This window comes from Larus michahellis, chromosome 8 (genome assembly GCF_964199755.1).
Source record: "Larus michahellis chromosome 8, bLarMic1.1, whole genome shotgun sequence".
NCBI classification, from domain to species: Eukaryota; Metazoa; Chordata; class Aves; order Charadriiformes; family Laridae; genus Larus; species Larus michahellis.
The window spans coordinates 44243294-44268918 of NC_133903.1; the positions used below are offsets into that span (position 1 = coordinate 44243294).

The following is a 25625-nucleotide window of genomic DNA, read 5'->3' on the forward strand; positions in this document are numbered from 1 at the left end:
CCACCAAAGGCAGTCCCTCTCCCCAGCTCTCCCCTTCGCCCTCTGAGGCAGCTCTGCCCTGCAGCCACCAAGGCCTGAGGCCACCCTTGGCCCACAGGTCCCCATGCCCCCTGCCCTGCCCTCGCGGGAACTCCAACAAAGCCCAGTGATTTGAGCGTATTTTTGGTGTGAGGCTGAAATGGCTGTCGTTAACACCCCCAGCTGCCTCCCAAGGCGAAGGCGAGCTGCGAGGCCGCAGTGCTTTCTGCTGCCAGCCGGGCCTGTCCACGGAATGGGGAAGGTCGGGGTAGGGCTGCATCACCTCCCACAGAGCCACACCGCACACGTGTGCTCAGGGCAATGCCGAGATCTGCTACCATTACTGCCGCGGCTCTCTAAAAATCGAATTTGAAGCAAGCCCTCCGCAGGCTGGCAAGGCCAGGGGCGCTCTAATACGTGACTGAGTGCCTGGCGCTGCTCAGAGCAGGGGCACCAGTCCTGATAAACAGCCTTCGCCCAGGCGCCGACAGAGGACGAAGGACGGCAGGGACAGCGGAGGGAAGGCAGCCGGCGTCCCCGCTCCCCGCCCTGAGGCGGTGGCGCGGAGCATGCGCAGAGGCCGCTTCCCCGCTTCCGGCAGCTGCGGCGGCCGGAGCCTCGCGGAGGAGGCGGGGTAAGATGGCGGCCGCCGCGCCGGCCGCCGCCTGGGTTCGCGCCGCCGCAGCCCTGCTCCTGGGGTGCTGCGGCGCAGCGCTCGCCAGCGGCGTCCAGGTACGGAGGCTAGTGGGAGCGGCTGGCGGGGAGAGAGAGAGCGAGAAGGCGAGCGGCCCCATGCCGCGGGCTCTTGTGCTGCTGTTTCGCCCCCATCTCCTCCCCTCCGCAGCAGAGCCCGCCCCGCCGCCGCTCTGGGGGCTGCGCCGCGCCGCTGGAGCTGCCCCGCGGAGCTCCGGGTTGTGGTGGCTTCGGCGAGTGCAGTCCGTGCGCGGCGCTGCCGAACGGAGGGAAGAGCGGACGGTGCCCGACGCGCCGCTGCCGGCCCTGGGAGGACCCTTCCCCCGGCTCCGTTCTGCCCCGTGGGCGGGACGTGCGGGGCCGCGGCCCACCCGGCTGGGGGGGAGGGTGTGCGGGGCGGAGCGTCCCGGGAACGGCGGGGCTCGTCAGGCACATGTAACTTCTTTAAAGTTAAAAAAAACCAACACCCCACCCTGGCTTTTAGTACGTTTGCAGGTAACTTTGAGTAGTCGGTGTTTTTACGTTCCTTTCCCGGGCGTTTTCTGGCGAAGTTCGGTGTGAATCGGTTAAAAACCAGGGAGGGGTGCTGGGCGCTGCCCGGGCTCCCCGGCCCGCGTTTCCCGGTGTCCTTCTCGCAGGTGCGAGGCATTTACGCACAGAAGGAGCTAATATTCTCTTGGGTTTTTGCCCCCCTTTTTTTTTTTCTTTCAAGTGGGAGTAATTTCATATTTCAATAATTATGCTTTTTGCACGGTGCCCACACTACTTCTGGAGTGTTGTTTGCATTCGAATTCTGCTTTGTTAACAAATTGTTATACTTGAAATTAACTAAAAACAGGACAAAAAGTAGCCAACAGAAATATTTTTAGAGTCTTTGTATGACTAATTAAACTGCAGATTGCTTGGCACTTGAAGTACAGCGTGCTTTACATATATTGTAACAAACACTTTTTCTGTTACTGTGTGAGACCGCAGGCATCAGCCCAGTACCCCTCAGAGAGTTAATGAGCCTGATTCAGTCAGCAGGTCTGGATTCTTGTCCTGTGAGAGACTCGTTCCCTTATCTCCAGGATTTCTTAGCCCCTTTTTGTGTCCCAATTTATGCTATCCGTTAAAGGACCCTCTCCTCTACAAAGCACGGTGGGAACTGTGAATGACACAGATTATACAGAAGGTGGTTGTTGTCATAGCTCCTGATTTTGGAAGGTAGATGTAGACACCTTGGATTTTAAATGGGTTAAAATTGCAGACTCACTTACCCGCTTTTGGAAAGATGAGAGGAACAATGAAAATAGAAATTAATCCAAGCCCCTTGTCTCATTAAAGAAGAAGCTGTAGGTCAATAAATAATTTTATTTTGTTCTTGGAGGGTCCTCTGGAATAAAGATGTGTGGGCTTTTTGTTTTAACTAAGCTGAAAGTGACTAATAGTTCTTTTTCCTTTGTTATTTAGTGAGTTTCAAGGGAAGATTTGGAGCAATTAGCTTGCATGAAATGTGCAAATTGGAATAAGAAAAACTACCTTCTTGAAGCTTTTGTAAGGTTTATTCAGTGTTAAGGTGTGGTAAACATGCATTGAACGCTGTTTTATGGAAACAACAAAAACAGGAGCGGTCTTTTCTTTCATATAGCTGAAAAAACTCTAATGTTTTCTCCATTTTTTAGGATCAAGCAGAACAGTTCTTTAGAAGTGGACATACAAATAACTGGGCAGTTTTGGTAAGTGTGGTCCAGGTTGTTTTCTTCCAATAAAGTTGACAATTTTTCATCAGGAGCCATAATTGCAACGGTCGCTCAGGAATTCTGTTCATTTGAAGGAAACGGAAAGATAAAGTCGTGGAAATGAATAAATTTGAAATTGTCCCTGCAAATTTATTACACTATAATAAAACTATCTTTCCAGTGTGACTGCATTTTAAGCACTAAAAATGTCTAGCTACATGGCAGGATTCATAAAACAAAAGTTCTGACATCATTAAAACAGTTAAATTGCCATACTGCATATTGAACAAAAGTGTAATTCTGATATCAGAGAAGCGTATATCTTTGAGCAGAAAGGTACAATTTATTTCTGATTTTTGTTCTTGGTCTGTTAACTTGTGTAACAGGCTTAGAATGAAATAAATTCGGGCAACATAATGTTTAGATCAACTGTTTTTATCCTCATCTATTTTTCTTTGCTATGAATCTTTTATTAGCTTCGAATCATGCTACACAATTGGTTCTTAATCACAATTCAGATCTTAATGACTAATTTGTTTCAGAACACTATTGTAATTACTCAGTAGCAGCTGTTTGTTTTCCAGATACTAAAATTCAGCAATATAAAAGGAAAGTTCACAGTAATTAATTGAATTAGAAGGAATAATTTCTATATTCTACAATGTACAAACTTGAAACTATTAAAACGTCAAGTACTACTTTAATACTATTAACAAATAGGTGCTTTTATTAGTACCTATAAAAACACACAAAGCAAGTGGAAAATTAGGTCCAAGGAGCTATGCTTTCTGTCCTCTACAGATTCTGCTTGTTACATTTTTTCAGTAGTTCATGATTAAGCTTTATGGCAATTGCTACTAATTTTTTAAGCAGTTAAAATAGGGAGGGGTTTACTGCTGTTAGGCACTTCAAGCCTGGGATTGTACTGCAGTCCCACCTCATCAGTAGTTTGAATTAATATGCTGAAGTGTGAATAGCTATATTTAAAGCATAGACACATTTTCCACAAAACTGTGGATGTAATGAAGGAAAGGGGCAGATGATAAGATCTTGAAATGACACAGCTAGATCGGCCACAGTTAGTTTTCAGAGCTTTAAATCTTGCTGAAAGACAAATGTTCTGATGAACTGATTCCTGAATTTCCTAGCTGATAGGATCATCGAGACTCAAAGGGATCCTTTCAGGTTGTTATTTTCATTATTATTTAAGCTAGTATTCTTTAAGAAAAAGCTAGACAAAAAGATGTTTCATAGTGTAACCTTGAAGATGTTTCTATTTAAATTAGAGCCGCACATTTAAAGCTGAAAAATTAAAAAACTTTCTTAAGTGCTTGTTCCTGCTTCTCTATTTTTGTGGTTTTAAAGCCACCTCTTCTAAAATGCTTTTTTCCTTTGTCTGTTTGAAAGACATGTAAAATCAAAGGAAATTTGTCTCCAAAGGAGAATTGTTGTCCTTGGTGCGGACCAAGGTAAAAGTGGGGAGCTTGAGTTAAACACAAGGGCAATGACAAGGCTCCTGAGGAATTACAGCAATTGCCTCTGGAGGTTTTTGTAATCTCGTTGGTTTGAGGTTTTTGAGGACGGATGAAATCCCTGACCTAGGGAATAGTTTAAGTACAGGAATGGCTGATCCCCAGCCATATTCCTGGTAGAACAGTAGAACCTGAACTCCTTTGAGATTTTTGAGAGTTTGTATTCAGATTTTGGTTAGAGCTCACTTAGCTCTTATTTTATTATATGCGACTCCTTAAATGCAAATATCCTCAGTGTATTTTCCCTTATGTGTGGCTTTTGCATGAATTTACTTACGCCTTCGTGCAAGAATGCTCCCAGAATGGGTTTGCTATTGAGATGAGAACTCTTCCTTTGGTCTTTCTTCCATTTGATATGGAGAAAGCAAATGAAAAAAACTAGCTTACCACTTGCTATTGCTGAATTATTCCCTGAAGTTCTACTTTCTATACTTAGTTGGGTTTTATGGCAATTTTTTCATGAGTCAGTACGTTAAGAACATATTTTTTTTTTACTTTTATATTCAGCATTTGTTGCTTTGGTACAAAAAGATTCATATAGTTTATATCATGAGTTTCTTGGTGTTGCTATGTTCTTTCTGATTTGTCACTAGTTTGTTGATACTCCCGTAATCACGGCCTTCTGATGCAATGTGACAGGCCAACTTGTATCTTTTATGCTATTTAATATGCTTTCTTTTTTTTTTTTCTTAAAAATTCAAGGTGTGCACATCTCGATTCTGGTTTAATTATCGTCATGTGGCAAATACTCTTTCGGTGTACAGAAGTGTCAAGAGACTGGGCATTCCTGATAGGTGAGGGAATCTTGGTGAATACAATTCCTTGCAAATGTGCTATTAAAGTTCTCTTGTTGTCTGAAGCAGTATAAAAATCCATCTCTTCCCAGTTTAATCCGATAAAAGTAAAAAGGATGTGATTGCTTCAATTTATTGAAAAGTGCAGCAATATTGTTCAAAAGGAAGAGCAACAAGTTATATAATAAAACTTCCAGTTGGAATAGGCTAATTAGATTTTAAACATGAGGAGCTATTTGGCCACTAAAGTGTACCATTTAGCAAATTGGTGAAAGCATAATGTGAAAATTGATAAATGCATTCAGCAGCGACGGTACTACTCTGAGATATGGCTTTTGCTGTACTTTAATTTCCTTTCAGTGTGGAGATGTTAGCAACCCTAACTGTATTAAAATGTACAACTTCCGTATCTGCAAATACACTGAGAGTCTCTAAAGGCCCTGAACAAAGCAGCTTCTACATATTGAATGTAGCCGTGAAAAATACATTTTTAGAGAAACCAGAAGCTTTGTCCATACAAATTGTGCTTCCCTAGCAATAGCACAATGGTTAAAATAGTATCCCTTCTTGACAACAGGATTAGGAAGGTGAACAAACTGTTCTGAAGTGTCTTTTAGTTGTGTTCCTACTGGAAGTTCTAGGGGTATTGGCACAGTTCCATCCATCTGTTTTGTAACCCAATTTACTTGTACCAAAACTGTGGAAACAAATTTTAGGTACCAACATCCATTAAATAGTAGACTGTAGGCTCCTATGGAAATCCTAGTGGTCCTGGTTTTTAATGTTAGAGTACTGCTGGTTTTTCCGACATGTCTGCCTAAAGAGGTATGGCCCTCTTCATCATTGCATAATGCATGTTCCGCTGGATTAAATTTGTATGGTATTTTTTTGTCGAAGTCCAAAACTATAGTAGCTGGAGTCTCCACTTAGCTTCCTGTGGATAGTATCATCCTGTTTCCTGTGTTTATTTTTAAAAAGAGGAGAGTGACTTCTCAGTTTTTGAAAGAAGGGATGTTGAAACCCAATTTTTGGAAGCATTTGGGGGCTATAAATCCAAGGGAACATACTGCCTTAGCACTGTGGGCTGAAAGCCACAGAAATAGGGCATTTTTTTTGCACATCTCATTCAGAAGCATCTGTCTTCTCTCCTCTGTAGTCCTTGAATCATAGGCGCCTGAGGCACTACCTTAGAAATTCTTTAACTAGTTCTACCCTTATCTGAGGACTTTCATCTTCTCTGCATGCATCCATTTTCACCACTAATGTCAAAATAGATGGCAGTTTTAGAAATACTGCAAAAACTACAGCGTGGCTGGGGGTTTCTGATGTTCAGTAGCCTGATCAGTTTCTTATCCGTACCCAAGGATCTGGAAATCAATCTCAAAAAGCCAGCAATGCTTTAGACTAAGGTCAAGAATAAGACATTGGAGAAGACCTAGAGAGAGAGAGAGACTACTTTTTCCCATTTGCAGCCTTTTTTACATGGGTTTAAGTGTGTTTCCCCCTTAGACAAACTTCTTCCTCTACTTATTTTTCTTTCTTCGTTGCAAAACCCCTAAATCGCATCTTAACAATAAACATTTATCATGATTCTTGGGGTTGTTTGGTTTTGGTGTTTTTTTTGGTTTTTTTTTTTTTTTTTTGGAGGGGTTTGTACATAGCCTCATTTTGAATGGAACTGTGTCAATTTGGTGGTTTAAATAGATTTGTCATCCAATAACAGAACTCATTAAGAAAATTATTTGTGGCTTTGTAACTGTAAGTTGTTCTGGTTTGTTGACATGCGGGCACAATGCTCCAATTTGTAAAATTTTTGCTGAATTAAAGCCAAAATGAATCCAGAAATTCTTTTGATTCCTGGAATCATTATGTGGTAGAAGTTTTACATTGTGAAAATAGCATCAATGCAATATATGGTTAGATTACTTTGGTTTAACAGTTAAGCTGCAGGTTAACACCTAGATTGTTTTGCTGCTTGTGTGAACCACTTGTACACAGTGGTTCTGTTTCACCATGGGATATTTCATATGCTTTTAAGAATGCCATGCATTATACAGACTTCGCATGGTTGTGCTTACCTGTCTGTACTACTACTATGCAGAACCTTTTACTGAGTGGTGTGTGATTATTTATTCTTTTTTTTTTTAATAGACATATTCCTAGCAAAAATACAGTGCTAAACTGTAGGCCTAGTGATGGCTGAGTCTGGAATATTCTCTTCTGAGCATAATACCAAAAAAACGAGTGTACTGCTGACCATCTCAGTAAATCTGCAAGGCATATATTCAACACTTACTTCCAACTAATTCCCTTTCAATGACACTTTTACAGTGTCATACTGCTGTGCATGTGTGGAGAAAAAAAATATCTATTTCTCTTCTGTAGCTGTCCTCCTTCAGCTTCTGTCATTACAGCTTCATATTTATGCCAGCATTTTATTCCCATTGAAATAATTTACTGTGATTATTTTTGAGGATTTATGCTTACGTTATTTTGGACAGCATTTCTCTCTTATTTGTGTGTGGGGTTTTTTTTGTGTTTTTTTTTTTTGTGTGTGTGCGTGTGTGGAGTGTATCAGCACTTAATAAAGAATAACTTTACTCTTAGAGTGCTCATGCTGACATAGGTGAACGATGACAAGCACAGGAATGGTGTTTAAATAGCAGGACACAATTTAATTTGTAGCTGTGTGCCTGAGAGCCTGAATTAGCACCATTCTTTGCAGGATATAGAGCTTTCACAGAATCACAGAATGATAGACGTTGGAAGGGAGCTCTGGAGATCATCTAGTCCAACCCCCCTGCCACAGCAGGGTCACCTAGAACAGGCTGGACAGGAACGCGTCCAGGCAGGTTTTGCATGTCTCCAGAGACGGAGACTCCACCACCCCTCTGGGCAGCCTGTTCCAGTGCTCTGCCACCCTCAAAGTAAAGAAGTTCCTCCTCATGTTTAGGTGGAACTTCCTATGCTCAAGTTTGTGCCCATTACCTCTTGTCCTGTCGCTGGGCACCACTGAAAAGAGCCTGGCCCCATCCTCCTGACACCCACCCATTAAGTATTTATAAGTGTTGATAAGGTCCCTCCTCAGCCATCTTTTTTTCCAGACTGAAGAGGCCCAAATCCCTCAGCCTTTCTTCATAAGAGAGGGGTTCCAGTCCCCTAATCATCTTGGTAGCCCTTTCCTTTTGTAAGCATTGTTTGGGAGAAAACAAAGATCATAGTCGAGGAGAAACTATATCCAAGAAAGGGTTATCCAAGGAAAGGACTGGCTTCACCTTGTTCCAGACATCTCTGGTGCATTCTTCCTAGTGCTAACAGTCTCCAGCGATGACTTATTTCATATTTTGACCCAAACCTCACCCTGTCAGGTGAAATACAGATCTTTGGCTGCGTGCAGTTTGGAACAGCTTTATAATGTGCTGCTTTTTTTTTTTTTTTTTCTTGGTATTATGAAATGCTGGGTTGGATTTTTTTCTTGGTCGTATGAAGAAGATAAAATGTCTGGTGTCAGCCTACTTGTGTTCTTCAGGAAAATTCCATTAACACAGATAATCATACAGTAGTGTATTAGATGTAGTATAATGGTTTGAGAAATGTTCAGCAGCTCCTCAAATTTAATTAAAAATTGTCATAATGGTTTTAATTGATCTGAGACGTGCAAACAGGCCAGGATTTATTCTGTGGAACTACATGAAATGATTTAGTCCCCCATAAAAATCTCCAGATATTTTTATTAAGAGTTCTGCCAGGCTAGGTCCAGGCAAGTCCGTATCATAAAGTTGCTAACGTCAACTACTCTCGTGCTCATCTTTGGCCTAACTTAACCCCATAGATAAATAACATTTTTCTGCAGTAGCTGCATTTTCACATGTGGTATCTTTATAATAGCGAGGATGCGCATAAGGAAATAAGATATAACTAAGCAAAGTTTCAGTTACAGTTCCAGGAATCTTCTTAATGTTATAAGCTATTGTAATCACGGGACGGTGTTGTTGTAATTTCCATTTGACCTGTTATGTGACAGTAGAATGGCTGAAATGTTTTTGTTTTGTTTTTTTTTCTTAGTCACATTGTCCTGATGCTGGCAGATGATATGGCATGTAATCCCAGAAATCCCAAACCAGCTACTGTGTTTAGCCATAAAAACATGGAGCTAAACGTGTATGGAGATGATGTGGAAGTGGATTACAGAAGCTATGAGGTGACTGTGCTTTAATTAAATCACTGGGTCTTTGTTTTGAGTGTTGGTTTTAAGATTTATGCAACATCTGTGAAGTCTGAAGAAATCTTTCTGTTCATGTTACTGGTTTTGGGCTGGGCTTTTATTATCGACTGATAAATTTAAGATACACACCCCTCCCCCCTTTGATACTCAGTTTTGTATTTGAAATTTATTATACTAGAAATACGTTGTGTATTGGCTAATTTGAATAATGGAATCTCCACACTTAAAATAATGCATAGAACTTCTTCTGTGTGTTAGGAATACACACATATTACTGAAATTTTTCTTCTTTGGAAATGAGTAGTCAGTATCTCATCTTGCAAACCCTTAACACCACTGTGAAACTTCTGGCATGCAAGTGAAGTGTTTATTAGGGAGACCTACTTACATAGTGGTCAGACACTGGAGTAGGCTGCCCAGGGAGGTGGTGGAGTCACCGTCCCTGAATGTGTTTGAGTCATTTAGATGTGGTGTTAAGGGATATGGTGTAAGGGAGAACTTTGTAGAGTGGTGTTGATGGTTGGACGCAATGATCCCAAGGGTCTTTTCCAACCTAAATGATTCTGTGATTCTATTTCTAATCTTAAGCATGTGCTTTTATCAAAATAAAACAAAAGCCATAATCTGATCATTACTGTAAAGTAATTAGACTATGTAGTATAGATATAATAGTATATAGAAGTCTGCATTCTGACACCTTTTTGTGTAGTATTCCTTCAAACAGACAGTGTCTTTACCAGTTGATCTTAAATTGGATTCAATTGCACGGTTTAATAGTGCTATTTTACCATTACTAAAGGCTTGTAGGAGAATATTTAAGTATATAGTAGATGTTTTATTTCTGTGAAGTTTTGTGTAAAGAAGTGAAGATACAACAATAAAAGAGACGTGTTCCTTTTACCTTTTTTTTTTTTTACCTGAGCCTGGATTTGTTGCTAGCGTTTGAGCTGTGTGCATCTGCATGAAGAGGAAGTGGTGTTTTATAGAATGTTTTACAATCACCATCCAGATGGGGTCTTACCTGATCACTCAAAGGCTTACGTAACCGAAATTGATCTTGTTTTTTCTTTCTGGAGTTGCAGAGGGATTTTAAACTTTTATTTTTCCATGGTAACGCACACTAATGTTGGAGCATTTTGTGAGTACATGAACAGCTTTGGCAGAAAAAAGCTATATGCGGACAGGTTTTCAGATCAATGAAAATGTATTTAGAAATTGTAATGGTAGTAGACTTATTTGATGTAATAAAGTAACAGGCTGATGTTAGTGGGATAAAGGAAAAGGTACCAAATGATTGTGAACCTGCAGTAAAACCTTAAACAGGAGATGTCTGTTTATGCAGTTTATATCGTGCAATATTAAGTCCAGTTAGATACAGTGCATATTTTAGTGTTCCGTTATTTAATTTATGTAACCCGGCCTAGAGTTGTTAATCAGTATTTTTCTCTTTAGAAGATTACTTTGTGCTTCTCTTCATAGGTTACTGTCGAAAATTTCTTGCGTGTATTAACAGGAAGAATCCCCCCAAGCACACCGCGGTCTAAACGTCTTCTTTCTGATGACAGAAGCAATATTCTAATATATATGACAGGTAATTACAGGTTTCTGTATACAATTTATTGGTATTTGTTGTTCAGTTGGATGGGCCTGTTTGAAAGCATGAAATCCCATCAGGAGTCCAAACAAACAAAAGGATCAACGAAAGGATGTTTTTTTTTTTTTTTTTTTAGTATGTCATACTAAGTAAGAAAAACCCTGTAAGGCAGTACTTAGCAAGTATCATTTCCAGTTTAAATGATGTAGGTATACTGTTCTTACTGTACTAATATTTTCTTTTGATGGAGTCTGTTTAGAGAAAGAGAATTGTGTTTGCCTTTTTTTGGAAAAATTATCAGCCTGGTTGAATAGGCAAGTATGTAGTTTAAAGGAAGATAACTTCTCATTTTTCTGTCAGGCCATGGTGGAAATGGTTTCCTAAAATTTCAAGATTCTGAAGAAATCACAAATGTAGAACTTGCTGATGCCTTTGAACAAATGTGGCAGAAAAGAAGGTAAGAAAAAAGTATTATTTAGAAGTTAAATACTGTGTTTCACGAATATGCCTGAAGTCTTACCAGTAGGCTTTGTTTACTGAAGGTAAGTGGCACTATCTGTTGTCCATTAAATTTCATGAAAATTTGCATTCAGAATGAAGAGTTTTAATTTTTGGTTTCAGCTTGCTGCAGTTAAAGCTTCTCTTGTGTATTGCTTTGACTAAACTCGCATTTTACAGTCAATCAGTGTGAACTCTTCTGGTAACTCCTGGTACCTCTCCTCGTAACTAAAGAGCGAAGTATGTATATGTTGTTTCAATTCAAAGAGAGATGGGTTAGGAGGCTCTCTTCTTTCTTTCAGGTACAATGAATTGCTGTTTATTATTGATACTTGTCAAGGAGCATCCATGTATGAACGATTTTATTCACCTAATATAATGGCCTTGGCTAGCAGCCAAGTTGGAGAAGACTCTTTATCGGTAAGTAGATTTTTGTGATCCTGAAGACAATTTTCAGAATGCCTGAGTTAAGAGCACAGGTCCTATTCACTTTTAACTAAAAATTTCCTTTCTTGTTGATGAATGTGTAAGGCATTCAGTTACAAAGTGTGGTTTTGACAAAACTTGCAAGTGTACTTTTCCTGCCTGTTTTTGTGCGCTGTCCCAAAGAACCAGGCTAATGATGGATTTCTGTGCTTGCTGGCCAATTTATGCATTGTCTAGGATGGAAGAAATTTTATGGGAAGACTACTGAGATATGTGTGGGGAATATTCAGTCTAGGACTTCTTACACTTGATATAAAAAAAAAAAAAAAAAAAAAAAAAAAAACACACCCAAAACAAAAAAGCCACTACCTTTCACCTGCTGTAATTATGTCGCAGCTGAATTACAGAAGGAGTGATAAGAGGGAGATCCTAGCCAGACCGAAACCAGCAGGTCAGGATTACCTGAACCCACACAGTGCTGTAAAATAAGCTGTCTCTCCCAGCCCTGCTTTCCAAGCCCTAAGAAGGTCAGGGCAGCCCACAAATCTGTACTGGACTATTAAGAAGTGGTTCCCTGCTTTTTGGCAAACGTGGGGATTACCAGGATATAGTCTAAAAAAATGAAAATACACTGTATTATTCAGCTTGTCGACAATATGTTTCTTCGTGGCTAGTCATTTTCTTTGTGTAATTTGTCTAAGAATAATGTTGGAGTTTTTTGTTCTTAACTTTTGTAACATGTTATTATGTTCTGTTCCCTCTTGTAAACATTGAGTTCTTTCCTGCAAATGTCCAATAACTGCTGTGTGTTGTTTTTAAGCATCAACCTGATCTAGGGATTGGCGTTCATCTTATGGACAGATACACATTCTATGTGCTAGAGTTCTTGGAAGAAATTCATCCAGCCAGTCAGACAAATATGAATGACCTAGTAAGTAGAACACGTAACATACATGAATATGCTAATGACTTTAACAGTTTCAAAACTAATTTATTTTGTCCATAGGGCTCTCCAAATGCTTTTTGTTCTCCTGCTTTTTCTCTCGGAAGCACCTCTGGGGGGAGGGTCTTTTTGCTATTATTAAATGTAATTCTAGTGTAACACTTTAAGGATTGTCCTCAGTGTGAAAGTGGTTTGCTGGCTACAGAAAAAGTTAGCCAAAATTAGCCAGATTTTTTTTTAATTAATTGAAAAATGAACGAAGTATTCATTAAATATTAATTTCAATAGAATGAAGTAGTTGCATGTGAAAAATGATAGTAGGAATCTTCTAAAATCTGTTTAATGAATAGCAGACACTTCACAGGTGTGGAAAGGCAGACATTGATACTGTTTTGCAAAGGTGATTAAACAGTTAAAATTCTAATCGTGCGCTCACAAATGCCTGCAGAGACTAATTTCTCTGTATATCTGCTTAGATTCCAGAGCAAGATATGTCCAAGTCCAACAGCTTTTGGAGTTAATTATATCTTAGGTAAATATTAATTGTAGCTTTCAGGTGTGAGGCAGAATAGGAGAAAAAAAAAGGCAACCCACAACCAGATAACCTATGACAAAATTTATGAAAATGCCTCTAACAGTTAGGTGTATACACTGGGGAGATGACTTAAAAAGTAACCATATTTTATTTACTCTATTAACCCTTTATTGCTGTTGCAAGACTAGTTTCATTGTAGTAATACACTATGCTTTGGTGCCTTGTAGCTGTAAATCCTGACATGCTGTGTCAGTGATCTAAGAGCTATCACTTACAGAACACAATGTCTTTGCTTTGTTTCTGTAAAAGGAGCAGCTGCTCAAAAGTTTTATGCCACCCTCTGTCTACAGAGGATGGTGTTATCCTGGCTGTTAGATGTGTAGTAGAATTCACTCTAAACAGCCCACACTTGACAGGTTTTATGTTGATACAGAATTGATTCAGTGACTAAGATTCAAGATTCTTTTACTACCACGGGAATGAAACTCTGTCCTGTAATTTAATATCTTCTGATCATGGGATACAAATAACTTTAAAATAAATCTTGTTAAAGAAGAATATGCAAGTTCTTTATTGATGAAGTATCTTCTATCCAGTTCAATCAAACAGTGCTTTAGAACTTTATTTTTTAAACCATAAAATGAAGGGATGTTAAAAAAGTAATAAAAAATGAACAGTGGTTTCTGCTGTATAAGTGGTATAACTGGTCTAGCCAGCTAGATATTAATCCAGTTGTGAACTGTATAGAAAATTTGTTAGCTGGCCAAGTAGTTTGCCCTTTGAGCTCTTTGGTGAAGATATCTAGACATTCTCCCTTGTGTTTTTGTTTTTGCTTATATGCCAAATACTCAGGAAGAGCTGCGGGAAGTAACCCCATACTGGTAAATTCCTTACGTGATGTAAGTCATGTTATCATATTCATCAGTATGCCTGTTGTTGCTCTGGGAAGGGAAGAGAATGGACGCAAATGTATCAAGTTTTGTGATGATCATGTAATGAGTCATAACATGCACATATTTCGGCAAACGTGACCTCTTGATTTTGAGTCGGTGCTTTTCAGGCCTTCATCTAAGCGTTCCCAAATGACATGGTGTTAGTCCTTGGTAAGGATATAAGCCCATTTATTGCCAACAGTTACAGCACATACCTTGGCACTGGAATGCACTGTTAGTGTTCTACTGGTTTAAGAACAAAGATATACTGCTTATCCAAGTCTGATTTTTTTTTTTTTTTAAATTAACACTTTCTAAAGTCTGGATAACATATTAGGTGGCTCACTAAGTAGTTTTAAAATTATTAGCTAACGTTTAGTTGTCTGATCTTTTGATATGTCCAAGTGTCTGCTCTTTTAGAAGTACTGCGTGTTTGTTACACTGCTTCTATCGCATTGTCTCTTTACTTTTCTCCAACCACTCTTAAAACAGCTTATCTTCACATCCACCTAAGATTTGGATATTGCGTTCCTGCAAAGAATGAGACATCTTTTTTCATAGTCCACTCCACCTACTCCCCACCTGCTCCATCTGTGTTGCTAAGGGATCACATAAAGCTGTGCAAATGACTGACTTTCCATTTGATCACAATTCCAAAAAAGTAAATTGAAATGTCACACAATTGAACTTTTAAAATAAGATTCAAATAAATTTCTAAATGAGATATCATTTGTCATAAAATAGCTAAAAATGTTGTTAAGAAAATTCAAGATAAAAAAGTTCCTATTCTGGGGAATTGTTTAGCTGTATTTGAATAGTATCTTATTGAAAATGGTTTGGAAAAATGGACATGTGAACAAATGTATTTCATCTCGCCAGTGTTTGCCTTTTCTCTTGTTTTGTCAGAAGACCTCAGTTATTAGTGTTAGTCTGCTGTGATATAATTGCTTTGTGGTCTTTCTTTTCTCACACTGATACTGGATAGGTAGATTTTTAATACTGAAGTCGTCTTCTCAGTACCATTGCACATTTTTTGTTCAAGATTCATCTCAGCATCTTATGGTAGAAAATTGTGGTGGGACAGGTTAGAAGTAGTTGGGTGCAGTATCAATTTCCCACGTTCAGTGCTGATGCAGTTTTTCTGGGACATTTACACTCTTGAGAGCTTGGAAGAGAGATTTAAAAGTATAACTGCAGCATAGATTTATGCATCAAATAGCAGGATTAAAACAATACTTAGCTTTTATAGCTTACTTCAGAGACTTTTTTTTTTTCATGTTTGTGGCATTAGTTGGAGCCGAGTTGAAGAAAATTGATTGCACTTTGGTGAAACTGGAACTTAAGAGGGTTTGTGCGCATTGACAAGTGGCTTTGTGTGGGAAACATGATGCTGATGAGTCTGGTTCATTTTCACTTCACAAGGCGGATAACAGAAAGATTTGATCTGCCCCTGTCTTTTCTTTAGCAGCTGTGTGATACTCTGCCAAGAGAGTTGGGAATCATTAAAAAGGAGCTCAGTGGATACGTGTGCTTGTATGCTTCAGTTAAGGTAAAGGTGAAAGTGAGTTGAAGTCTCCCTGGACCAGCAGCCTAATGCTGTATGCTTACAGGCTTAGATGAAAAAGGCAAGGTATGAAAGAGAAACTGTAATGGAGCAGAAAGGAGGAATGAGGAGATCCTCTATGAGGAAAAGCCAGGTACATTGTTTCCTCGCAGGGAAACTTTTTAAGTGTAGGGCTCTCTTGTCCTAAGAGAAAGAGCTGCACAAGCCCATGCATTCTGTGTCAAGCTGAGCACAGAATTTCTGCTAGGAAATGTGGGCTGAAACTCACAGATTTTGTCAGTCATAGTCTGGGATAATTGAGACTGCATTTGCATTGAGCTATTTAGGACCTGTGATCTTGTCCTAAGAATGCAACCTTATGTAAGAGCTGACCCATGAGGTAGTTAGCTATATGAGCTCTAGATCCCAGTGACTGATGGACCTGTTTGTGAAAATCACTTGGAATGGACAATAGTAAGTTGAACGGACAGCAACATTTGCTCACAAAACCGTCCAGAGCATTGTAGAGCCAGTGCCTCTGTCTAGCAGGGTTGTGTGTTTGATTGTGAAATGCCTTCTAATGACTGAGGCATGAACTCAGCTTTCCAAGCTCATCAAGGAGGCTAGAGAGAGTGAGGCCTTGGGCTGCATTTCATGGCGCTTTAAGCTATGTAGCATTATTAACAAAAATACTAGCAGATTATTATGTTATATCATGTGCATTACGAGATCCCTTGTATTAAGGAGTCTGTCCAGATGGGAAATACTAGAGACTTCTGTGGTAAGTGTAGTAGGACTTGTGCAAAAAGGCGTTGTGTCCAAAACGCATTGGTTTTGCCTTGAATATCTGCTGGGTACGTAACAATCTTGTTATTTAATAGGCATGCTGTTTTGTCAGATACTCTAAATGCTACAACAAAGCTGTCACTATTACGTCTACTTATTTTCTGCAAATGTACCTTTATACAGTATTGAGTCCAGTGAAAACAGTTTGTTAGTGCTGCTTTTGTCTTCCAGGTGTTGCAATGTGTGCTGATACAGTGGATCTGATATGTAGAAAAAAATATATAATAAGGTGTCTAGCTAATTTGTAGGTTTCACAGGATGTCTCTGTGAACTTTACATAAAACACCTTTGGTATTTGAAGATCCTAATTCTGCATTAATTTGCAGGCTATAAACTAGAAATAAGACCAAGAGGTTTTTTTCCTTTTCAATCAAAATGTAAATTCTTGCTTCTTTATGAAGCCTTTACTGTTAGCTACTTATCAAGGCTTGTTTAATTTTGCCTGCCTTCCTTTGGTAAATATGAAGAATATATACCCACTTGTGCTTTTTGGAAGGTTATAGCAGCATTGCTGCATCTATATTCAGAAATACATTTGTGCATTTTATCACTTAGGTGTACTTGATGGTTGGCTTTCACAGAAGCACTTCTGAACTCAAACAGAGTAATTGTGAGGATAAAGGTTTTCTGAAATGCATAATCAAGATGTTTATGCCTTTTAATGTTTTTGTTCAATCATTTTGTTCAGCTGTCAGGTTTGTTCTGAAATGAATGCAAGTTATGTGTGGCATTTGTCTTTATTTTTATAGTGATTTCATTTTGGAAGGTGGATGTAGAGACTATTGATGAATGAGGGACGGAATATAATTGTCCATCTTGGTTTTCAGTTTCAGGTCTGTCCAAAAAGTTTGTGCGTTTCCACACCTGGGCACCGAACTGATCTCTTTCAGCGGGACCCTCAAAATGTTCTGATAACAGACTTCTTTGGCAGTGTGAGAAAGGTAGAAATTACAACAGAGACAATTTCTTTGGATCCTGACTTAGCTGACTTTGAAAGGAAGTAAGTAGTCACTATTTAGACTTGATTTATATAGCTCTGTACCACAGAAACACATAAGTTGTATAACTGTCAAGGAAAGAACTCTGATTTTCTGTCATTTCTTACAAAGAATCAGGGAGTTAGTATGGATCTGCTGCTACTGGTAAAGTTGGATTTGTCAGATGAAAACTTTCTGTTTAAAAAATCTCACTACTTTATTCAATCATGTACATAAATGCTGCTAAAGACCAAGGTATGGATGTCAACAACAAAAAAAATTAGTCTAAAATTTTCTTTCCTCCTTAGCGTTTCTTCTTTAATGTGCAGAAACACTTTGTTATTGTCAGTTCATGCTTGTAATAGTTTACTCCCTCACTTAAGCTCTGAGTATAAGCCAACAGTTAGTTGTTTCATAACCACTAGCATTTTAATAAATGCTTTGCTCCTGTTCTGTGAATTCTCTGGCTTTTGACATTAACTGTCCTGAGAATTTCTGTTGCTGAAATGCAATGATTCATTTGAATAAAATTGCTGGTGGGAGTTCATTGATAGAAGTTGTAACGGGGCTTCCATTACTTTGTGGATGAAGAAGGAGTTATAAACTGTGTATTTTTGGTATTCTGTTGCCACCTATTGGGAACATGTGAAGGAAGATGCGCGTGTACTGTAGAGTTTATTTTGCATTGTACTTCCATTTCTGTTGCATTTTTTATGTTTCATGATACAGTCCTTTAGGAGAGAGGGAAAGAAAAGAAGGATTGAAATAGTCTGCTATACCAGGGATGAAATATTTTTCAACACATACTTTTATGTAAATTATTGTCTATCTTGTTGTTTACTGTTGCTCAAATCAAAGAATAAGCGCATAGCAGTTTTATCAATTTTAATGATAACAGTAACTCTGTTCCTCATAATTTAAAATACCCTACACGATTTATTTTATTTCATATTTTATTTTCATACTGTATTTTTATCTGTATTGTGCAAACATTAGTACTAACCATAATCATCTTAAGCTAATTTTGTGACTTCTTAGTTTAGAAAAGTATTTAGTGACACTAAATTTGTTTTTCCTCTGAAGGATAAAAAAAGCTTTTGGCAAGTAACAGATGTTTTGCGAGTCAAAAACCACGATGAAAACATACCTATGTGGGTTTCTAATTTGTGGACAATTAAAAGGAGAAATAGGTTTTTGGGCGACTTTTCTGTTCTGAAACAGGAAATGACTGGTTGGGATTTTCAGCTTTTATTTTTTAGTTTGGAGCCAATATATGAGGGGTTTTTGGGTATCTGACACACTACTGAATTGGACACATGGAAGGAATGTTGAGCAATGGGCGCTCATGCACAGAGAGGAATATTGTCCTTGTGAAATGTTTTGATATTTAATGAAAGCTGTATTACATTATTGTGGCAATTCCGGTTAACTTAAATCTGTGAAATTGGAAGGGATGGGAACATGCTGTTTTAATAGCTAAATAGCTCTCCTTTAGCTTGAGAGGATCTCTTAAAATGTGCATGCCTAGGAGTGGAAGCACACAGCAGCAGCGTAGGGAAGAATGCCTCATGTTTGTAAGGTGTCTGACCATTTTTAAGTGGTTTGTGTAAAACGGTATGTTATTTCTTGCAGTCTGTCCAGATACAATTTTCCAAAAACAGTACTTCAGTTCTCAGTTTCATGTTACCACTTTAGAAGAGTTGATAGGGAATGTGTTTTTAGTGGAGAAGAAAGTATGGTCTGTGGTGAAAAGTGCTGGAAAATTGTAGTATAGCCGTATAGACTGTGATGTGGAGTGCTTAATAAATTTCCTTAAATAGAATTCTAAGGTCAGTACCTCTTGGTATGACAGATCTGTTTCCCTACAACAAATTTAAGAATTATAGCTTGAGGTTAATTTATTGCGGTTTTGGAAGGTCTGCTCTGCAAATACTAGTTACTCTGGTTTTATTTAAAGAATGTTATAAATGTTACACATGTCTATTTCTGAGGCTGTTAAGTCAGAACACTTCACAAGTAATGTGATCTTTGAATAGATATTACCCACGTTGTCCTAAATTAATATAAGAACGACCCTTGAATGAAAGAATGTGAGTGCATATTCTTAACCTCCTAAGTTAAGCCTTTCTGTGCCTTTTGGGAACGTGATGGCTGTTGACACCCCAGATTTCACTCTTAATCTAAAATAGCTGGGGAAGGATGGGGCTAGCACAGCCTGGTTTATTCGTTTGGGTGTATCACGGGGAGAGATCTAAACCAAGCTTATTAAAAATGAATAATCCTTCCAAATTAGTCATGAATAATCTTGTTCGTGCCTAGTATTTTAAAAGCTTTTGAGAAGAGAGAGGGAAAAAAAAAAGGTCAAGTGGAATTGAACTTGTGCCCTTAAGGGTTTGCACGAAGAGTTTGCCAGGAAGTATCTGATAGATCACAAACATACACCACTAGAACAAATTTTGATGTATTACATTGATTATTGAGCGCGCAGATCTCTCTTTAGTCTGACAAAATCTATGCAGAATCTTGTTTTTTCCTTTTTCTGTATTGCATTCCCATTATGGTTTTTTTCTAAAAGATTTTTTTATAAAAAAAAATAAAATGAGATTAAAAAAAATAAAATATTTTTTTATAAAACCAGAGGTTTTATTGGTTTAATATTTGATATAGTCTCTTGGCTTCATTCCTTTATGAATCATTTCCTTATTGTTTTATTCTTCCATCGATGCTAGCTTGATACCATTTTTCTTTTACGCACTGGTGGCAGTAGAATGCTACAGAATATTTATGTTACGGTGCAGACCTCAACTCTGACACAGTCTTAAGTAGTCCGTGTTAGATTTGATTTGTTTGTTTTAAAGTTCCAAGTGTCATACACGTAGATAAGGGCATTAAAAACCAACCAACCAAAAGAGGTAAAACCACTGATGACACAGATAACGAGTAAAGAAGATGCCGTCACGTGAGGCGTGATGGTGTATTGGGCTGGTACCGCTGGCAGGCTCTTCACGTTTTCATCTGACCTGCTGCTGTGACTTTGCCAGATCTTTTCAACAGAACTTTGTTCTGTTGTTACACAATTGCTTAGCAATTACTTCGTAATACATACCCACTCCCAGGCTCAGTGCGGGCTGTAGCTGCGCCACCAGATCAGAACTGGCAGTTTCATGTTGAGCACCAGCCGTGACATTTAACGAGTGAGGCCTTTGAAGTTTCCTTTGGCTGAGACTTGTACAAAGAAACAACTAGTAGTTACCTAAAGAGGAGGCTTTCTTTCCATCTATCCCCATGGTAGTCAGTGAATATTTGTGTGTAAAAGCTTTTTTTTTTTTTTTTTTTTTTTTTTTTAAAAAAAAAAAAAGAGAGAGAGAAGCCTCTGCTGTTCCTGTCTTCATAGCAGTTTCACTCTAATCTGTGTTCACTTCAAAGGGCTTGTTCTGCAGCTGCTGCAGTCCTGACTGGGTTTGTAGCTGCCCATTTTAGCACAAAACCTGACAGTCTAGGGGTTCTGGGGCTTCAGCTGATTATACTTTGTCTAAATCCCCACGTAAGAGCAAAAAGTAAACATTAAGGAGTAGAAGAAATCCTGCATCCTTGGAGAAGGAGCCTTGCAGAGTTTAGTACGCCTAATAAATTAGGAGTGTGTCTCTTAAACTTGGATTGTAACTCTACAGTCAGTTGGAACACTTCCTCCTTTTCAGCTCCTGTCATGAGGAAAAGATGTGTATCAGCAGAAAGTGTTGCTTAAAATTGGGATGAATATTTCTCTTGAGGGTAGTAAGGGGTGAATTAAAGACAGCGTCATGTAAAACCATCCTAGTTTCATTGCTTTTGAGAATTGGGCTTCATATTTAATACTTCTGAAAGGAGAATTGGGCTGCTACTGACAGCAACTGTTTTCCTAAAAATAAATAAATTAGCCACTTGTGTTAGAAAGGATGCTTGTGTAACAGACAATAATGGTGAGTAATTGTTTAATTTGCAGGATGGTAATAGCTAATGTTCTCTCAATCTGCTTTTTTTTGGGTGTTAGTGTCTCTTTTCTTTCTCCTTCCTGTCCTTTCTTCTTTTCCACCAGTTATTTTCAGTTTGACGTGTTTAATAAATGAAGCTGCCCTTGTGTGTTCCCGAATCTATGGGGATCCAGTTTCCGAACCAATAGGTAGTTTTTTTGGCTAGCGGATGCCGTTCAGCTCAGGCTTTTCTTAAAATAAAAAAGGCTGGGCTTGTTCTGGGATCACCGTTCATTTTTTACCAGATGCCTCAGATTTATAAAACTTGAAAGAATTACAACTCATTTTTAGGACTGCTTCTGGAAGCTCTTGTTCCCCGAGAAATAGCCAGTTCTCATTTGCGTTCACCCCCGCTTTGTGTGCAGGCTTTGGAAGACAGCAGCGGCGTCTGTCCCGGGGACAGCAGGGGCGCGTCGCGGCGGTCCCTGCGGGCGGTGCCCGGCGGCGCCGGCAGGGGGCAGTGTTGCAGCGGGCGAGCGGCGGCCGGGGGGGCGGGGGGGGGGCGGTGGCACTGAATGGGGACATCACAGAACACTCTCATCAGTTACACGTGTAGTATGTTTGTGCCCTAACGCCTTACCATTACAGCAGAATAAGTTTCTACGTGTAGATTTTATTTTTTTTTTATCCGTGTGTGTTTTATTAGCTTACAAGTAATGGAAAAAACATGGATGAACTAATAGTTGCGGTTAAATATTATTGCTATATTTCTTAAAGTATTTAGTAAATATTTGGTTTCTCGTTGCTTGCCTAGGGATAGATGAATACACACATATGCACGTATACGTATGTTCCCGTGCCTGTTAATGTAAAAGCACTTTTCAAGGTAGTGTGACTAAAGCTAATATGAAGGCTGTAGTAGGAGAAAGTATATAGGAGGGTACCATTTCACCAGTATAACGTCAGTATAAAATAAAGAAGGAAGACTAACAATATCAAAAGGAACTGCAGGTATAAATTGTGTTGGGAAGACTTTAAATACACTAAAGTGTTATGCTTGGTAATTACAGTCCCTATTTAGCAAGGTGTTTTTAAAAGCAGCTTTGAACAATATATTATTTGTTCATTTGAAAGGACCTTTTTTATCATGGTTTTTGCCAGATTTTGGGTTTTTTGTAAGAAAATATGTTTTGTAGCAAAACTATAGCCCTTGAGTCAGGTTTTGTTTTTGATCTTGGATGATTTTTTCCCCTCTTCCTCCAACTTTTAGTGGGGTTTTGTGTGTCTTCCTGCACTTCTATGAGAAATCTTCAACTTCTTGGTTGTACTTCTATAATTTCACGTTGTTTTCGGCAGAATGCTACTTTGCTGAACCTACAAACAGTTATTCCTATGTATAATTTTAGTAGGTATTGGCATCAAAGCAAACCTCTTGGTTAGTAGAGGTGCTGTGAAGCACATGCTAGTCAGCGGCAATATTTTTGTTAACTTCAGGTTTTGAATCAAGTCCAGAAGCTACACGTTCTTCATAGGTGACTTGCATATGCCAGTTGATTTATACACATAATAGTGTTAGGCGATAGACAAGTAATGTTTAAAACTGTTGCATGGCAGATTTAGAGGGAGCTGTTGAGTAAATCTGGAAGCTTTTTACATCATCTAGATAACTGAGAATATCCAGAAATCATGGGATGTTCAGTCTAGGGTTTTTATTTCGTTTTCTTTACTCACTCCTTTTTACACCTTTCCTACGTAGCATTCTTATTTTGTTTCATTGTTTCTTCTTTACCTCTTTTCCCTTGTGTGATACTTACCTGCTATTATTTTTGCAGTTGAGTGGTCTGCTCTATAATTCTAGTTTCCTGAAGTGCTCATTAGTGTTTCTAGTGCTTTTTATGTTGAGGTCCTGCCTTGATCATCTTCTTTTGCTGTCCAGGTGCTAAACACAAATTAATGTCTGCCCTTAAAGGTGCTTCTGTAGTTGTGTACTGTATGTCGCTGCTCAAGATGACCGCACAAACAATTGTATTATTTGGCATAAGTCTGCCCAGGAAGTATTTTAATGTAATTTTGGCATGTTTTCAGAACTTCGAGATAGCGTGATAATGTCAATAAAATTCTATTACTATTATTTATTTCCTGTCAAAAGTACGAGAGCTGCTGCTGCTGTTTGTTAGGATACACTTTTTTTTGTGTGATTAAGAAGAAAATTTCTAGGAGGTAGAAAAATTGGGGGCAAAGAGGAAACAGGCAGCTTGAAGCAGTGATTATGGGACTGTTAGATCTTTAGAATTTAGTGGCCAAAGATACGTTAGCATTCCTTATGCCCCAGAAATGAATCTGGGCACATAACTATTAAGTCTCCGGGGCTCAAGTGACATTACTGTTTTTTTTTAATATGGTATTAAGGCATATGCAAATGCTCTTAGTCTTTGCCTGTTTCGATATTGTGAAAAAGCTTACACTTGTTTTTTTGAGTGCCTGAGGGATTACCTTCCAGATGGTCAGAGATTTCTGCCACTGAAAATTCATGTCTTGTCCAAAGCTGTGGGGGAGAAAGGGGCATTCTGCCTTCACAACACATTTATACAACTGATAGCTAAAAGACCACAAAATGATCTCTGTCTGCATCTCCCAGCCCTCCCAGTAGGACTCTTCTCAAGTCAGGTGTTTGGTGGTCCAAAGCTCTTGTCACAGAGCTATTAAATTTATTACTTAAATTCTTAAGTCCTTGAAGCCCTATTGGTTTTGGTAAGCTGCATGATGGTCTGGAAGATAGTAAGATGTTTCCCTGCACTGCTTATTTCTGAAGACTTTACTGTACTCGGAGAAGTTGTGCTTCATAGTGAGCATACTGAGGGCCCTAGTTCTTTAGCAAAAAAGTGACATGCGAGTTGTGAGATGAGAATAGCAGAACTCCAAAAAAAGCATTGCATTATCGCTAGGCATCTCTTTTCTATCCAGTTAGCTGTTTGAATAGATCAGTGTGAATTTCTGGCAATGGGAAAGCAAGAAAGTCACAATTGCACCAAAGGATTGAAAGAAAACGAGAGGTGATTACAAAAGGCAATTCTGATCACATAAAGAAGTTGATTTACAGATGGCTTGCTGAACGCTGTTTAATATTACTTTACAAAATGAGATTGTTTTATGTGCTTGGTCAAGGGTATCTGAAATCTATAGAAACTGTGGGAGGGTAAATAACAGATGCTGAATATGTCTACCAAAGTGCCCAAGCTACTGCTAAGATTATTGTATGAAATTTGTAGGACAGCAGAATATTATCTGTGTGGTAAGATTGATCTTTCAGGAAAATAAAGTAATTCTATAAACAAAGAACTTACTGCAAAGTGGGATTTATTCAGCATTTTTGCGGGCAGGAGGCCATGATTGCGCAAAAGGTTGGTAGTGGTAAATACCAGGAGAAACAAACAAAAAGTAATGAAACATAATAGAGTACTTTGCATCCCCTGAAGCAGAAAAAGAAAAAAAGAGGAAAGTGGGATACAAAGGGAGTTGGAGGAATAGCTGTTTAGGGGTTGGTTATGTTGTAGTGTCTTTTGAATCTCCGCAAACGTAATTCAGTTGGCTCCAGTTAACTATTGAGAGGTTCCCGGGGCTGCAAGGGAATATAGTGGCAACTGTGGATGTTCAGCCTTCATAGAATAGTGACAGCCCATCTCCCTTGTGCCAGTTACTGTTAAAAAAGCAAGACGAAATTGGCGACAACTTTACATAATGAAAAAGCGTGAAAACCCCTCAGTGATCTCCCTAGAGGTCAGATCTAACTTGGAACATAAACACAGGCAGGATTTCTCTTTCACAAAATTAACAAAGTTCTTACTGTGTGTGTATGCGTAGAGGTGTGTTCATATTTTGTAATACAGCACCAGAATTTATTACCACTGAAAGCAATATGTTCTCATATCATAAATGGAACAAACATGTTTTCATTGCAAACTGAAATTACTAGTTTTTATATAACCAAACTATGTTTCTTATGGATGCGGGAATGGTTCAAATTATTGGACTTCCAAAAAATATGAATTGAAACCATCAGCATTGTTTAGGGAATTCCACTTTCACTCTCTACATACGATGCAGAATTAGAGCATGGCATTACCTCAGTAGCATTCTGGTGACTGGCAGGAATGAGGATTTAGCAGCAAATTTGGAGAGGGAGAGTGTTTCTCCTTCCCACCCCTGCCAAATGTTCAGGTGTGAACAGTTCAATCCAGTAGTTGTCAACAGAAGACAGGACCGCAGTGGAGCAAGGATTTCCTTTCTTGTGGGGAAGGGAAGAATAAATGTTGAGTACTGATATTCACAGTTGCTTTAGCACAAGTTTCTTGAATTATATGATCGCTATTTTAAGTTTCTATTCCTACTGGTTAAAAA

The 25625-nt window shown here is 38.9% G+C and overlaps 1 protein-coding gene across 1 annotated transcript in view; it reads left to right on the forward strand.

Moving 5' to 3' along the window:
* Nucleotides 1-513: 513 nt before the first annotated feature.
* The window catches only part of PIGK (phosphatidylinositol glycan anchor biosynthesis class K), a 71091-nt gene continuing 45979 nt past the window's right edge, over nucleotides 514-25625 (forward strand). The window contains exons 1-9 of the mRNA XM_074597588.1: nucleotides 514-750; nucleotides 2376-2429; nucleotides 4667-4758; nucleotides 8824-8959; nucleotides 10463-10574; nucleotides 10938-11034; nucleotides 11378-11495; nucleotides 12322-12432; nucleotides 17128-17300. Coding sequence (XP_074453689.1) covers nucleotides 658-750; nucleotides 2376-2429; nucleotides 4667-4758; nucleotides 8824-8959; nucleotides 10463-10574; nucleotides 10938-11034; nucleotides 11378-11495; nucleotides 12322-12432; nucleotides 17128-17300 — 986 coding nt within the window. The 5' untranslated portion in view covers nucleotides 514-657. The remainder of the gene's footprint in view (nucleotides 751-2375; nucleotides 2430-4666; nucleotides 4759-8823; nucleotides 8960-10462; nucleotides 10575-10937; nucleotides 11035-11377; nucleotides 11496-12321; nucleotides 12433-17127; nucleotides 17301-25625) is intronic.